The 13,622-nt window shown below is 40.6% G+C and overlaps 1 protein-coding gene across 12 annotated transcripts in view; it reads left to right on the forward strand.

Annotated features, from left to right (window-relative positions):
• The first annotated feature begins 1,098 nt into the window (after positions 1 to 1,098).
• The window catches only part of LOC129006808 (zinc finger protein 33A), a 50,306-nt gene continuing 37,782 nt past the window's right edge, over positions 1,099 to 13,622 (forward strand). For 8 of the 12 annotated variants that reach the window (XM_063669796.1, XM_063669797.1, XM_063669799.1 and 5 more), the window contains exons 1-3: positions 1,153 to 1,257; positions 7,305 to 7,454; positions 7,726 to 7,821. Coding sequence is in view for 4 of the 12 variants with exons in the window: in XM_054436935.2 (XP_054292910.1) it covers positions 1,235 to 1,247; positions 2,751 to 2,803; positions 7,305 to 7,449; positions 7,726 to 7,821 (307 nt within the window). In the remaining 8 variants the exon portion in view is untranslated. Of the gene's footprint in view, positions 1,258 to 2,750; positions 2,804 to 7,295; positions 7,455 to 7,725; positions 7,822 to 13,622 lie in introns of those variants that run through there. The other 4 variants (XM_054436935.2, XM_054436936.2, XM_063669795.1 and 1 more) reach the window with 3 other exon arrangements.

The following is a 13,622-nucleotide window of genomic DNA, read 5'->3' on the forward strand; positions in this document are numbered from 1 at the left end:
TGTAGAGATGGGAGTCCCACTATAGTGCCCAGGCTGGTCTTGAACTCCAAGGATCAAGTGGTCCTCCTGCCTCCACCTCCCAAAGTGCTGGGATTACAGGTGTGGGCCACTGTGCCTGGTCCACTTGTCAATTTTCAGCAATTTTTACTCTTTTAGTGGTTTAAATGTTTAAGTGTTGTATACATGCGAGATTTTATCATGTGTGATCTATGTATATCACTACATTTCAAACTGCTCGGAATGACATGCTCTTTGGAATACTCCATTCTTTCCCTCACTGTTTTGAAATGCTGTATTTACTACACATTAAAGAATATTCTTAATCAAGCTGTCTTATTTCCATGGAGCAGGTGCCAAACTACTTCGAATAGAGCAATATTATATAGATAGATGTAGATACAGATATTTCTTAGGCATTTTTTTTCCTGCTTTTTAAAATGTATACTGGCTGTTCATTTGGGTTTTAACTTATTCTAGATAAAGTTGAGAATGCTTTTGTGAAGTACACAATACACTAAAGATCAAAGAGAAAAAATACATACAAAAATTTGTTGATACTCCTGTAGGAATTTTGTCTTCCTAAGGTACAGATAGACTAAAAGTATTTCCATTTACTCAAGCAATTTTAATATCACAGAGGAAATCATGTGTGACATTTATTTTCTTCTTTCGGATTATGTCTATTTTCTGACTTAGCTACAATTTCCGTTTATTGCTTTAACCATTTTGATGAAGTAGCTTTCCTGCGCACCTCCCCCTTTTTTCCCGCTCCCAAAGAATCGCTGATAGTGTCAAAGTCTTTTAAACTGTATCGACGAGATCTATTTCCTAATATTTAAACGGAAACTGACACACAGCTGTCCTTTCCTTGAGCGTCTGTGTCTAAACTGCACACTGGCTGCACACAGACCTCCCCCGCAGTATATCAGTTTGGGGTGCCCCGGGAAAGCCAGGGCTGCAGGCAGTTCCGGCACCAACTCAGACCGCATCTGCCCTCTGCCTAGCGGGGCACCTCTCTACCAATCCCGAAGGGCTGCTCGCCCGGCCTCACGGGAACGGTAGTTTCCAGGTTGGGCGCCAACAGCATCAGGCTGTGCGCGTGGGCTCTGCGCATGCCTCGTCCGCCGGCTACGTCTGCGTTTCCGCCTTTCCTTTTGTTTTTCTCAGGTTTTGCGTGGGAGGCGGTCCCGCGATTTCAAGGGTCTACACGCTCTTCTATGGCGAATGCAACCTGATGAGGGAGTGGCGTAAGCCCTGGTGGGTTGGGCAGGGACGGAGAGGGAGCCCCGCGCGACTCCTGGGGCGGACGGCAGGGGGCCGGTACCAGGTGGTGGGGAGGAGGCCCGGGGACCGGCGGGGCTGCAGCGTGTCGGCCAGGACGCTAGGCCGGTTCCTCAAAGGCGCAGCCTCTGTACAGAGCAGGGTACGCAGCGTGTGTCGCTCCGTTTGTGGGGGCGGCGGAGGAGGGCATGTGCGCTTGCGCGGTTGGCGCGCTGAGCCTTGTGGGAGGGGCAGTTCTCTGGTCTAGCGTGTGCGCGTGTGCTAGGGCGCCGCGGTACCTGGGCGGGGAAGGGCGGGTGCAGTCGCCCGCCAGACCGACAGACTCTGTTACACGTTTTGCATTCATCCTCTTTAGGTTCCGAACTGCCCTCCAGTCAGGTCCATCACTGCATCTTGGTATTTGCTGTTACTCTGTCCTGACTTGATCTTGCACTCAGGAAAGATCTTCAAGAATTACCTAATTTTGGCCTGGCTCGGTGGCTCTCACCTGTAATCCTAGCACTTTGGGAGGCCGAGGCGGGTGGATCACCTGAGGTCAGAAATTCCAGACCAGCCTGACCAACATGGTGAAACCCTGTCTCTACTAAAAATACAAAAAGTAGCCGGGCGTGGTGGCGCATGCCTGTATTCCCAGCTACTGAGGCGGAGAATTGCTTGAACCCGGGAGGCGGAGGTTACAGGTAGCCAAGATCGCACTATTGCACTCCAGACTGGTCAACAAGAGCGAAACTCCGTCTCAAAAAAAAAAAAAAAAAAAAAAAAAGATTACCTAATTTTGCCTTATTTGTTAGAAGAAAAAGTTTTTTTTTGGTTTTTTGTTTGTCAAGGTTACTGACTTGTTCAGGATCACAGTTTGTTTGTAGGGAAGACTAAGTCACATCTCCTGACCCCTAAGCCAGTACTGGCTACTTTTCCACACACATCAAAGCAAGTTTAAAATATCCCTTTGAGAAATAGCAACAAAGTTAGATGAAGAAATTAAAACAGATTTTTTTTTTGAAGCGCTGCCGCTTATGGCTTTCTTTGGAGTCACTCACCAGAGGTTAAGTAACATTACTGGGAAAATCGTTAGCTTAGTCCTATTTTTTTACAACGGTTTTAGTGTTAATGTTCCTTCATTAAATATATTGTTAACTTGTTTGGCCAATATTGTCATTATACTTTTTTTGTGGACACCGAGGGAGATTGAAATCCTTAGGAAGCAAATATTTACTTTCACCCGGTAAAAAATCTTGTGCCCAAGAGCTACATAATTATGTTGGAGTTATTCTTTCACCATTTCTACCGCCTATTCCGAAGTGTTCTTCCACCATTTCTACCCCCTATTCCGAAGTGTCAGAGGACATTGATATTCTCCCAGAGGAAGCATTTTACCTAGTGGGTGTGTATGGCTTCTTAGGGCAGAAGAATCCGGGAGTTTCCAGGCAGGCCAAATCTTTCATGACCCCATTCCTCTTTTTCTAACTCAGCTGTATCTTCAGAGTTGTCTCCGTCTTTCCAAGAACAGAACAAAATGAACAAGGTAAGTTGTTTATTAATTCCCTACTTTATTTTGCAGTGGACTTTGTGAGATTTGTAAGAGTCAATATGGTGGGGTTTTTTTTTTTTTTTTTTTTGTGAGACGGAGTCTCGCTCTGTCACCCAGCCTGGAGTACAGTGTCCCTATCTCGGTTCACTGCAACCTCTGCCTCCTGGGTTCAAGCAATTCTCCTGCCTCAGCCTCCCGAGTAGCTGGGACTGCAGGCGCACGCTGCCGCGCCTGGCTAATTTTTTGCATTTTAATAGAGACAGGGTTTCACCGTGTTGCCTAGGCTGGTCGCAAACTCCTGAGCTCAGTCAATCCTTCTGCCTTGGTCTCCCAAAGTGCTGGGATTACAAGCGTGAGGCACCGTGTCTGGCCAAGAGTCAATATGTTAAGATGAGAAATTAGTAATAGATAAAAATTGAACTTCCCAGAAAATATAAAGTAACAGATCAATAGCAGGGCCAAGTTAGAGTCAATAAGTTGAGTTTCGTATGTTTCTTATGTTTCCAACAACCATGGCAGAAAGGAAGACACTGGATACAGACAGACTGACTCCTCTGAAGACACAAAGACTTCCTGGCAGATACCTTTTTTGGTCATAACATAGGGACCCATAGTGAATAACCTTCCAGTGATAACCCTGAAATGAGTGCAGCCTATTGAGTCAAACTGCTTTTTTAATTTTTATTTTACACAGGTTCCAATTTTCTTTTGTATGTAGTGTTTGATCAGTAAATTAAAATGTATTTTAATTTTATTTTTTTTATTTTTTTGAGACGGAATCTTGCTCTCTTGCCAGGCTGGAGTACAGTGGTGTGATCTTGGCTCACTGAAACTTCTGCCTCCCGGGTTCAAGTGATTCTCTTGCCTCAGCCTCCCGAGTAGCTGGGACTACAGGCATGCCCCACCACACCTGGCTAATTTTTGTATTTTTAGTAGAGACGGGGTTTTACCGTGTTGGCCAGGATGGTCTTAATATCTTGACCTCGTGATCTGCCCTCCTCGGCCTCCCAAAGTGCTGGGATTACAGCCGTGAGCCACTGCGCCCCGCCAATAAATTAAAATGTATTTTAATTATTATTATTTTTTTGATACAGAGTCTTGCTCTGTCACCAGGCTGTAGCACAGTGGTGTGATCTCGGCTCACTGCAACCTCCGACTGCCCGGTTCAAGTGATTCTCCTGCCTCGACTCCTTGGTTAAAGTGATTACCCTGCCTCAGCCTCCCGAGTAGCTGGGATTATAGGCACGCACCACCATGCCCAGCTAATTTTTGTATTTTTAGTAGAGATGGGGTTTCACCATGTTGGCCAGGCTGGTCTCAGTCTCCTGACCTCGTGATCCCCCGCCTTGGCCTCCCAAAGTGCTGGGATTATGTATTTTAATTTTTAATGAATCTTATTTCTACATGTGTAGCAGATAGGTAGACAACCCCCTAAATTTTAAGTATAGAACTTAATGAATTATTACAAATCCATGGCGCAAATAATGAATACACAGGTCAAAACAAACATTGCCAGCACTCCTGAAGCTGCTGTCTTGTCCCCCTCACAATCCTGACACCTCCCTGCTCATTCACTCATTTACATATAAGCCACAGTATCTGTGGCTTCAGTGGCAGAGTTGAGTAGTTGTGACAGGAAGATTTTGGCCTGCAAAGCCCCAAATTTGATGATGTCTGATTTTTTTTTTTTTTTTGGAGAGAGTCTCACTGTCACCCAGGCTAGGGTGCAGTGGTGCGATATTGGCTCACTGCAGCCTCTGCCTTCAGGGCCCAAGGGATTCTCCTGGCTAAGTCTCCCAAGTAGCGGAAATTACAGGCACGCGCCATCACACCCGGCTAATTTTGTATTTTAGTAGAGACGGGGTTTTACTTGGCCAGGCTGGTCTCAAACTCCTGGCCTCAAGTGATCCGCCTGCCTTGGCCTCCCAAAGCGCTGGGATTACAGGTGTGAGCCACCGTGCCTGGCCAAATATTTAATGTCTGCTTTTTTACAGAAGAAGTTTACCAATCCCTAGATTAGTTTATAACGTTTATTTGTTGGTGGTGTGTACTATTCTAGATGACTTTTCCTACTTCAAGGTTATGAAGATACTCTTTTTTGTTATCTTTTAAAATATTTATTGTTTTGGCATTCACATTTACATCTCTTTCATTGGAATGAGTGTCTACTTTTGTATGAGGTAGATGTCAGATTCCTTTTTTCATGTGGTTAATGTAGAATTATTTTTGAAAACACCATCCTTTCCCCACTGTTTTACATTGTGATATTTGTCATCAATTATTTGTACATATATGTCTGTGTGTTTTTTGGGCTATGTTCTGTTGGTTGGTTGTGCCAGTACCACACTTGGTGAAACATCTTAGCATCTAGTAGCGGGTTTAACACATTTTTTCTTCAGCAAGATCCTGGCTCTTCCTAGTTCCTTGCATTTCCATACAAATATTGTTAGTATTAATAAAATAACTGCTGAGACTTTCTTTGGGGTTGAATTGAACCTATATATAAATTTGGGAAGAATTACTTACCTTTTTTTTTTGAGACAGAGTCGCCCAGGCTGGAGTGCAGTGGTACGATCTCAGCTCACTACAACCTCCACCTCCTGGGTTCAAGTGATTCTCCTGCCTCAGCCTCCTGAGGAATTGGGATTACAGGCACCTGCCACCATGCCTGGCTAATGTTTTTGTATTTTTAGTAGAGAGACGGTTTTGCCATGTTGGCCAGGCTGGTCTTGAACTCCTGACCTCAAGTGAGCCGCCTGCCTTGACCTCCCAAAGTACTAGGATTACAGATGTGAGCCACCGTGCCTGGCCTCCAATTCCATTCTTGATCGTTTTCTTTCCCCACTTTTCTGACTACCTTCTGATTTTCTCTTGATGGCTTTGAACACCACTATATTATAAATGTCTCTGTAGTCGTTGTTTCATTCTTGATCTTCATATTATGCTTCATTTTTTTTTGAGTTGGAGTTTTGCTCTTGTTACCCAGGCTGGAGTGTAGTGGTGCTGACCTCGGCTCACTGCAATGTCTGCCTTCCAGGGTAAAGGGATTCTCCTGTCTCAGCCTCCTAAGTAGCTGGGATTACAGGCACCCGCCACCATGCCTGGCTAGTTTTTTGTATTTTTAGTAGAGATGGGGTTTCACCATTTTGGTCAGGCTGGTCTCTTAACTCCTGACCTCAGGTGATCCACCCACCTCAGCCTCCCAAAGTGCTGAGATTACAGGTGTGAGCCACCATGCCAAGCCTATGCTTCAGATTTAATGTAATTAGGATGTTTCTTGCTAGAATACTGTGTCCAACCTATTTAGCCCTAACTTTCCTGGTTTACATTGTGGCCCTAGTATCTGGACAGCTGTTCATGGAGATAGCCAGAGGAAACATTTTTTCTCTTAATGAATTGGTGACCACATTTTGTTGTTCTTGTCTCCTATTATCTGTGCCCTATTTGCATCCTGGTTTCTTCTACAGTAGTTTATGTAAATGTTGTTTTGTCCTTTGCTGTTCTCAGTAGAATTGGTTCTGTAAACAAAACCTGGTCCCGTAATTGCAGTATATGCTCACATCTCATCTTTGGCTCTCCCTTTTTCACAGCAGTGATCCCTAAAAGATGTGCCCTAGAGGATATCCAGAACAATCCAATTGGATGTCTTCTCCTCTGTACTCCATAGAGGTTTCAAGTATAATGGTTCCAAAATCTTTCCATTTGCTACACATCCTTATTATTGTCTCTGAATTAAAGGATTAGAACCCAGAATATGTATTGCAATGAAGAAAATGTCAGGCTCTTTTTCTACATTTTTAAATCCAAATGAGAATTAAATTAGAATTCATAATGAATGTACTGACAATTTATTTCTGTGATTTGTAAATATAAATCTGTAGTTCTCAGTAATATTCTTGAAAATGGTAAATGATCAAATACTTTGGAGACCATTGGTCTAAAATTACTTTATAACCCATTTCCTTGGCTTTTTTTCTCAAGACAGCACCAGGCCATCTCCTGTGCTGTCTGCTGTTTTGTTGATGTCTGCAGTGTGTTGGAGGCCCTCATCTTTGCTTGTATCATGGCCTTATGCTTATGAAGAACGTAATGGAGTGTTTTTGATAATTCAACCAACAGCTGTACTTCCTCAATTAAGCTCAAAACAGAGCTAACTTTGCTCCTAATGTTAGTCTATTGTGTTTGTACTTCCACCTTAGTACTTGTAACATATTACCACATATATTTTCTTACCACTCTGTGTGTTCTTTGAACACAGGAAGATTTTTATTAATCTTAGTATTTTCAGCAGTGATGTTTGTTCCAGGTACATTGTAGGAACTTGATAATTTCTTTTGCATGAATTAATATCTTAATGCATTAATGGCAGAATATTTCTGTTATGATTTCTTTTTCCTTAAAAGTATAAAGCAAAACAAATATTCTATGAATAATAATCATGGTAAGGATTAGTCCATACTTCTTTTTTCATGCCACCTAATTCTGAATGTTTCAGGTAGAACAGAAGTTCCAGGGGTCAGTATCATTTAAAGATGTGACTGTGGGCTTCACCCAGGAGGAGTGGCAGCACCTAGACCCTAGTCAGAGGGCTCTGTATAGAGATGTGATGCTGGAGAACTACAGCAACCTTGTCTCAGTGGGTAAGGTCTGTTCACTGTATCATTCTAAATAGCATTTGTTTATTCTTTTGATTATGAAGCATATGGGCAGTCTGTATAGTTTAATGATATTTAAGGTTAGGCTTCAGGAGTCAGTGTTGATTGATCACCTCTGAGCACCAGAAGATACTTGTGTTCACCTTTCCAGTGAAAATGTTCCACCGGCAACTTGAAGCAGCCCCGGAAGCTTCTTCCTGCTTCAAAGGCCTGAAGTCTAGACTGCTTGGTCCAAATCCTAAATTATTTCCTGTTAAACAGGGTATTGTGTTCACAAACCAGAGGTGATCTTCAGGCTGGAACAAGGAGAAGAGCCATGGAAACTGGAGGAAGAATTCCCAAGCCAGAGCTTTCCAGGTGAGTTAATATGTACTGCACAGATTCACATCACGGGATTTGTTGTTTCCCAGTAGTTAATTCAGGGTTTGGCAATTTTGGAAGATTTTTCAAGACCATCTCCGTAGAGGTCCTAACCTCTGGAAGTGATGGAGAATACTGATTCCTAAATCAAACCTCCAGATACTACTCACAAAAAATTCCTCCTTTTTGAATCATTTTTTGAATGTTTACTATTCTTACACCTGCCAATAGTTCAGTCTTTGTCCACCTCAACTTTACTGTTGTTTTTCTTGGTTATCATTTTTCTCCAAGCACTTTCAGTGTCCTACCTTGCCTCCATTGTTTTGTGTTTATTCTGTTGTCAGAATTTTTTATACACTCATTTTTAAACTCAGCAAATAATGTTTGTGTACTTGCTGTGTGCTGAGGATATAATGATGAAAAACGTTAGGCCGGGCGTGGTAGCTCACACCTGTAATCCCAGCACAGGTCGAGGCAGGCAGATCACTTGAGGTCAGGAGTTCGACAACAGCCTGGCCAACATGGTGAAACCCCATCTGTACTAAAAATACTAAATTATCTGAGTGTGGTGGCAGGTGCCTGTAATCCCAGCTAATTGGGAAGCTGAGGCAGGAGAATCACTTGAACCCAGGAGGCAGAGGTTGCAGTGAGCTGAGACTGCACCACTGCACTCCAGCCTGAACAACAGAGTGAGACTCTGTCTCAAAAATAAGTAAATAAAAAAAAAGTCTCTATTATGTATACTTAATGTATATGTATATTAAATGTTCTGTGGTTTTAAAGACTATGAAAGAAATTAAAGCAAGTTAGATTGGCTGAATGTGGTACTTTAAAGAACAGTCAGGGGAAACCTTAATGAGGTCAACATTAGAGCAGAAATTTGAATGAAATGACTGTGTGAGCCATGAGGATTCTGACCCTTTTCACCAGGGGTAATAGCGGCTGCTAGCCTTGGACAGGAATGTGGTTGGTGGGTTTCAGGAATAACCAAAAAGTCACAGTGGCTGAAAGGAGGGGTTGATTGGAGGAAGGGCAGGAGGTGAGGTGAGGGAGGCAGCTAGAGTCCAAAGGTGAGCCTAACATAAGCCTTATTCAGTTAATTTTATTTTTAATTTAGTGGTAGATTTTCAGCAGATGAGCAACATCTGATTTATATTTCTATAAGATCTTTCTCACCTCTGTAGAGAAAATATTGGGCATGGCATAGGGCATAGAGAGCTCATTAAAGGCCTTGGTAGTTTTCCTTATGAGTGATTGTGGTAGCTTAGACAAAGCCGGAAGGCAGGAGGGAATGGGATGAAGTTTGATTCTCTCAGTATTTGGAAAGCTGGGCAATAACAAAAGAACATTTGTAACATCAGAAGGAGGGGAAAGAGGTGTTTAAAGTATTTGAAGAAGTAATGGCTAGACCTTCTCAAATTTAGCGAAAAGATATAAAACTACACATTCCCGAGTCTGAAGTAACATCAAATAAGTCCATGGCAAACTCACACTGTAATTAAATTTTTGAAAACCAAAGACAAAAATTTTCTTTTCTTTTTTTTTTTTTAATTTGAGCTTGTGATCATTTATTTTATTTTATTATTATTATACTTTAAGTTTTAGGGTACACGTGCACAACGTGCAGGTTTGTTACATATGTATACATGTGCCATATTGGTGTGCTGCACCCATTAACTTGTCATTTAGCATTAGGTATATCTCCTAATGCTATCCCTCCACCCTCCCCCCACCCCATAACAGTCCCCAGTGTGTGATGTTCCCCTTCCTGTGTCCATGTGTTCTCATTGTTCAAGTCTCACCTGTGAGTGAGAACATGCGGTGTTTGGTTTTTTTGTCCTTGCGATAGTTTGCTGAGAATGATGGTTTCCAGTTTCATCCATGTCCCTACAAAGGACATGAACTCATCATTTTTTATGGCTGCATAGTATTCCATGGTGTATATGTGCCACATTTTCTTAATCCAGTCTATCATTGTTGGACATTTAGGTTGGTTCCAAGTCTTTGCTATTGTGAATAGTGCCGCTATAAATATACGTGTGCATGTATCTTTGTAGCAGCATGATTTATAATAATATTTTCAAAGTAGCCAGAGAGAAACAACACATTGCCTACAGGGATGACTGTGGGTTTCTCTTCTGAAACTGTGGTGGCAGGAAGGAAGTAGTATATTTTCTCAAGTACTGAGAGGAAAGCACTATCAAATAAAAAATCTGTATCTTTTGAAACTATATTCATGAATAAAGGGGAACTAAAGGCATTATTAGACAGGGAAGCTAAGAGAAAATGTTGCTAGCAAACCTACCTTTAAAAATTGGCTAGAAGTTCTCTAAATAGAATGGAAATAACACAAGAAGGCTTGGAATGCAGGCAAGAAAGAAGATTGGAGGTTTGCAAAAATAGGGATGAATATATTTTTCTCTTGAGTTTCTAGAATCATTTTTGATGGTTGGAGCAAAATGCTCTGTATGTAGTGGAAACACTTAAGACAATTATATTTTAAAAGTGGGGAGGGTAAAGGGGCCTAAGTGGAATGAAACTTGGTACATTTCACTTCAAGTGGTAAAATGTCTGATAGACTGATAAGTTACATATGTACATTTTTATACCTAGAACAACTACTGAGAATACTATAAAATGTGATACATTTAGAAACACTATAAATAAACCAAGATGGAATCTAAAAGATGAATGGAGAACAGAAAACAAAACAAATAGCAGCCTAACAGAGCAATATTTACCTTAAATGTAAATGATCAAAGTATACTAATTAAAATATAAATTGATAGAGTGGAAAAAACATAAAACGATTCTAAAATTTTTAATTTTTTGAGTACATAGTAGGTATATATATTTTTGGAGTACAGATGTTTTGATACAGGCATGCAATGTGTAATAATCACATTTACCCTAATGTGATTATTTATCTTTTGTGTTATCAACAATCCAGTTATACTCTTTTAGTCACTTTAAAATGTACAATTAAATTTGACTACAGTGACCCTGTTGTGCTAGCAAATATTAGGTCTTATTCATTCTTTCTAATGATTTTTTTCTACCCTTTAACCATCCTCACCTTCCCCCCACCCCACCCCACTACCTTTCCCAGTCTCTGGTAACCGTCCTTTTACTTTCTACCTCACCTCCATGAGTTCAGTTATTTTAATTTTTAGCTTTCACAAATAAAGTGAGAACATGCAAAATTTAACATTCTGTGCCTCTATTTCCATCTAGGTTGTTGCATATGACAGGATCTCTCATTCTTTTTTATGGCTGAATGGTACTCCATTGTGTATATGTACCACATTTTCTTTATCTGTTTATCTGTGAATGGACACTTAGGTTGATTCCGAATCTTAGCTCTTGTGAACAGTGCTGCAGTAAACATGGGAGCGGAGATATCTCATTGATGTACTGATTTCTTTTCTTCTGGGTATATACCTAGGAGTGGGATTGCTGGATCATATGATAGCTCTATTTTTAGTTTTTTCAGGAACTTCCAAACTGTTCTCTTTCAGCCATATGAAGTGAAAACCATGCTCTGTAAGTGCTCACCTGACTTTTAGTTCCTGTGAAACTGCTTCTTTTGTGTAGATAGTTGCCAATCTTAGTCTTCCTGTGGGGGAGTGGGTATGATCGGTGGTGTTCTCTATTCCACCATCTTGCTCCACCCATCCTAAAAGTGTTTTCTTAGGAAACTCATAACATAGTGAACAACATAGGTTGATAAAGTATATAAAAAGATAAACTGTACAAACATTAATCAAAACAAAGAGTGACACTATTAATATCAAATACACTAGACTCCAGAGGAAAGAAAATTATTAGACAAAAAGAACATTATATAATGATAAAAGGATCAATCCAACAAAAGTGCAATGATCCTAAATGTGTCTCTAGCAAACCTCAAAGTACACAAAACTGATTGAGCTGAAAAGAGAAAAGCACATTTTTAATTGTATTTGGAAAATTCATCACTTCACTCTTAACAATTGGTAGAATTACTAGCCATGATTACTAGCAGATACAGAAGAACAGGACAGCAACATCAGCCAACAGGACTGAAGCAACATTGTAGAATAGTGCTTAACAAGGCTGGGTGTGGTGGTCCATGCCTTTAATCCCAGCACTTTGGGAAGCGGAGGTGGGTGGATTGCTTGAGGTCAGGAATTCAAGAGTAGCCTGGATAACATGGTGAAACCCTGTCTCTACTAAAAATACAAAAATTAGCCAGGCATGGTGGTGCATGCCTGTAGTCCCAGCTACTTAAGAAAGTGAGGCAGGAGAATCACTTGAACCGGGAGGCAAAGGTTGCAGTGAGCCAAGATTGTGTTACAAAGCTTGGGTTACAGAATAAGAAGACTCTGTCTCAAAAAAGAAAAGAAAAAAAAAAGAATAGTGCCCAACAATAGCAAAATAAAATTTTTTTCTCAAGTGTCCATGGAATATTCAGAGAGATAGACCATATCCTGGGCCATAAATAAGCCCTGGCAGATTTAAAAGAATTGAAATCATTCTGAGTATGTATGTTTTCTGGCCATAATGAAACCAAACTACAAATCAGTGATAGAATGACAATAGGAAAATATCTAATCATTTAGAAATTAAACATCAGACTTCTAAATAAAGTCTGGAGTGAAGAAGGGGCCTCAAATTCAATAGTAGAAATGCATAGACTTAATGAAAATGAGACCATACCGTATCAATATATGTGGGAGGTAGCTAAAGCAGTGCTGATAGAGAAATTTATAGCACTAATGCTGACAGTAGACAAGATGATAGGTTGCAAACTCATAACTGACTTTCTATCTTAAGAAACTAGAAAAGAGCAAAATAAAACCTCTGTTAAGTAGAAGGACAAAAATAACACTGGAAGCAGAAATCAGTAAAATTGAAAATAGGAAAAAGTAGAGAAAACTAATGAAACATAGGGTTCTTTGGGAAAAAATCAATAAAATTGATAAACATCTAGTAATATTGATTAAAAATATAAAATGAGATGACAAATCATCAATATCTGGAATGAAACAGGGAATATCACTCCACCATCCATTTAACAGTATAATAAGGGAATCTTGTCAACCACTTTATGTTTATACAGATGGCAACATAGGCCAGGTGTGGTGGCTCATGCCTGTTATCCCAGCACTTTGGGAGGCCAAGGTGGGTGTATCACCTGAGGTCAAGAGTTCGTGACCACCCTGGCCAACATGGTGAAACTCCGTCTGTACTAAAAATACAAAAATTAGTCTGGTGTGGTGGTGCACACCTATAGTCCCAGCTACTCAGGAGGCTGAGGTAGGAGAATGGCTTGAACCCAGGGAGTGGGAGGTTTCAGTGAGCTGATACTGCGCCATTGTACTCTAGCCTGGGCAACAGAGCAAAACTGTCTCAAAAAAAAAAAAAAAAATGACAACGTAGAAGAAATGTACCAGTTCTTTAGAAACCACAAACTGTTACAACTCAATCAGAGTGATATAGATAATTTGAATGACCCATAGGTTTTCATAAAGGTTGACATAATTTGAATCAAATAATTTAAATTTTAAAAACCTCCAAAAAACCAATTTCCGAGTACAAGAGAGTTGTAGTCCTCACTAGAGAATTCTACCAAACACACAAGAATTAATGATGATTTTACACAATGTCCTCAGAAAATAGAAGTGGGAACATTTATTTTATTTTATTTTATTTATTTATTTATTTATTTATTTATTTATTTAGATGGAGTCTTGCTCAGTCACCCAGGCTGGAGTGCAGTGGTGTAATCTCAGCTCACTGCAAACTCTGCCTCCCGG

The sequence above is a fragment of the Pongo pygmaeus genome, chromosome 8 (assembly GCF_028885625.2).
Source record: "Pongo pygmaeus isolate AG05252 chromosome 8, NHGRI_mPonPyg2-v2.0_pri, whole genome shotgun sequence".
NCBI classification, from domain to species: Eukaryota; Metazoa; Chordata; class Mammalia; order Primates; family Hominidae; genus Pongo; species Pongo pygmaeus.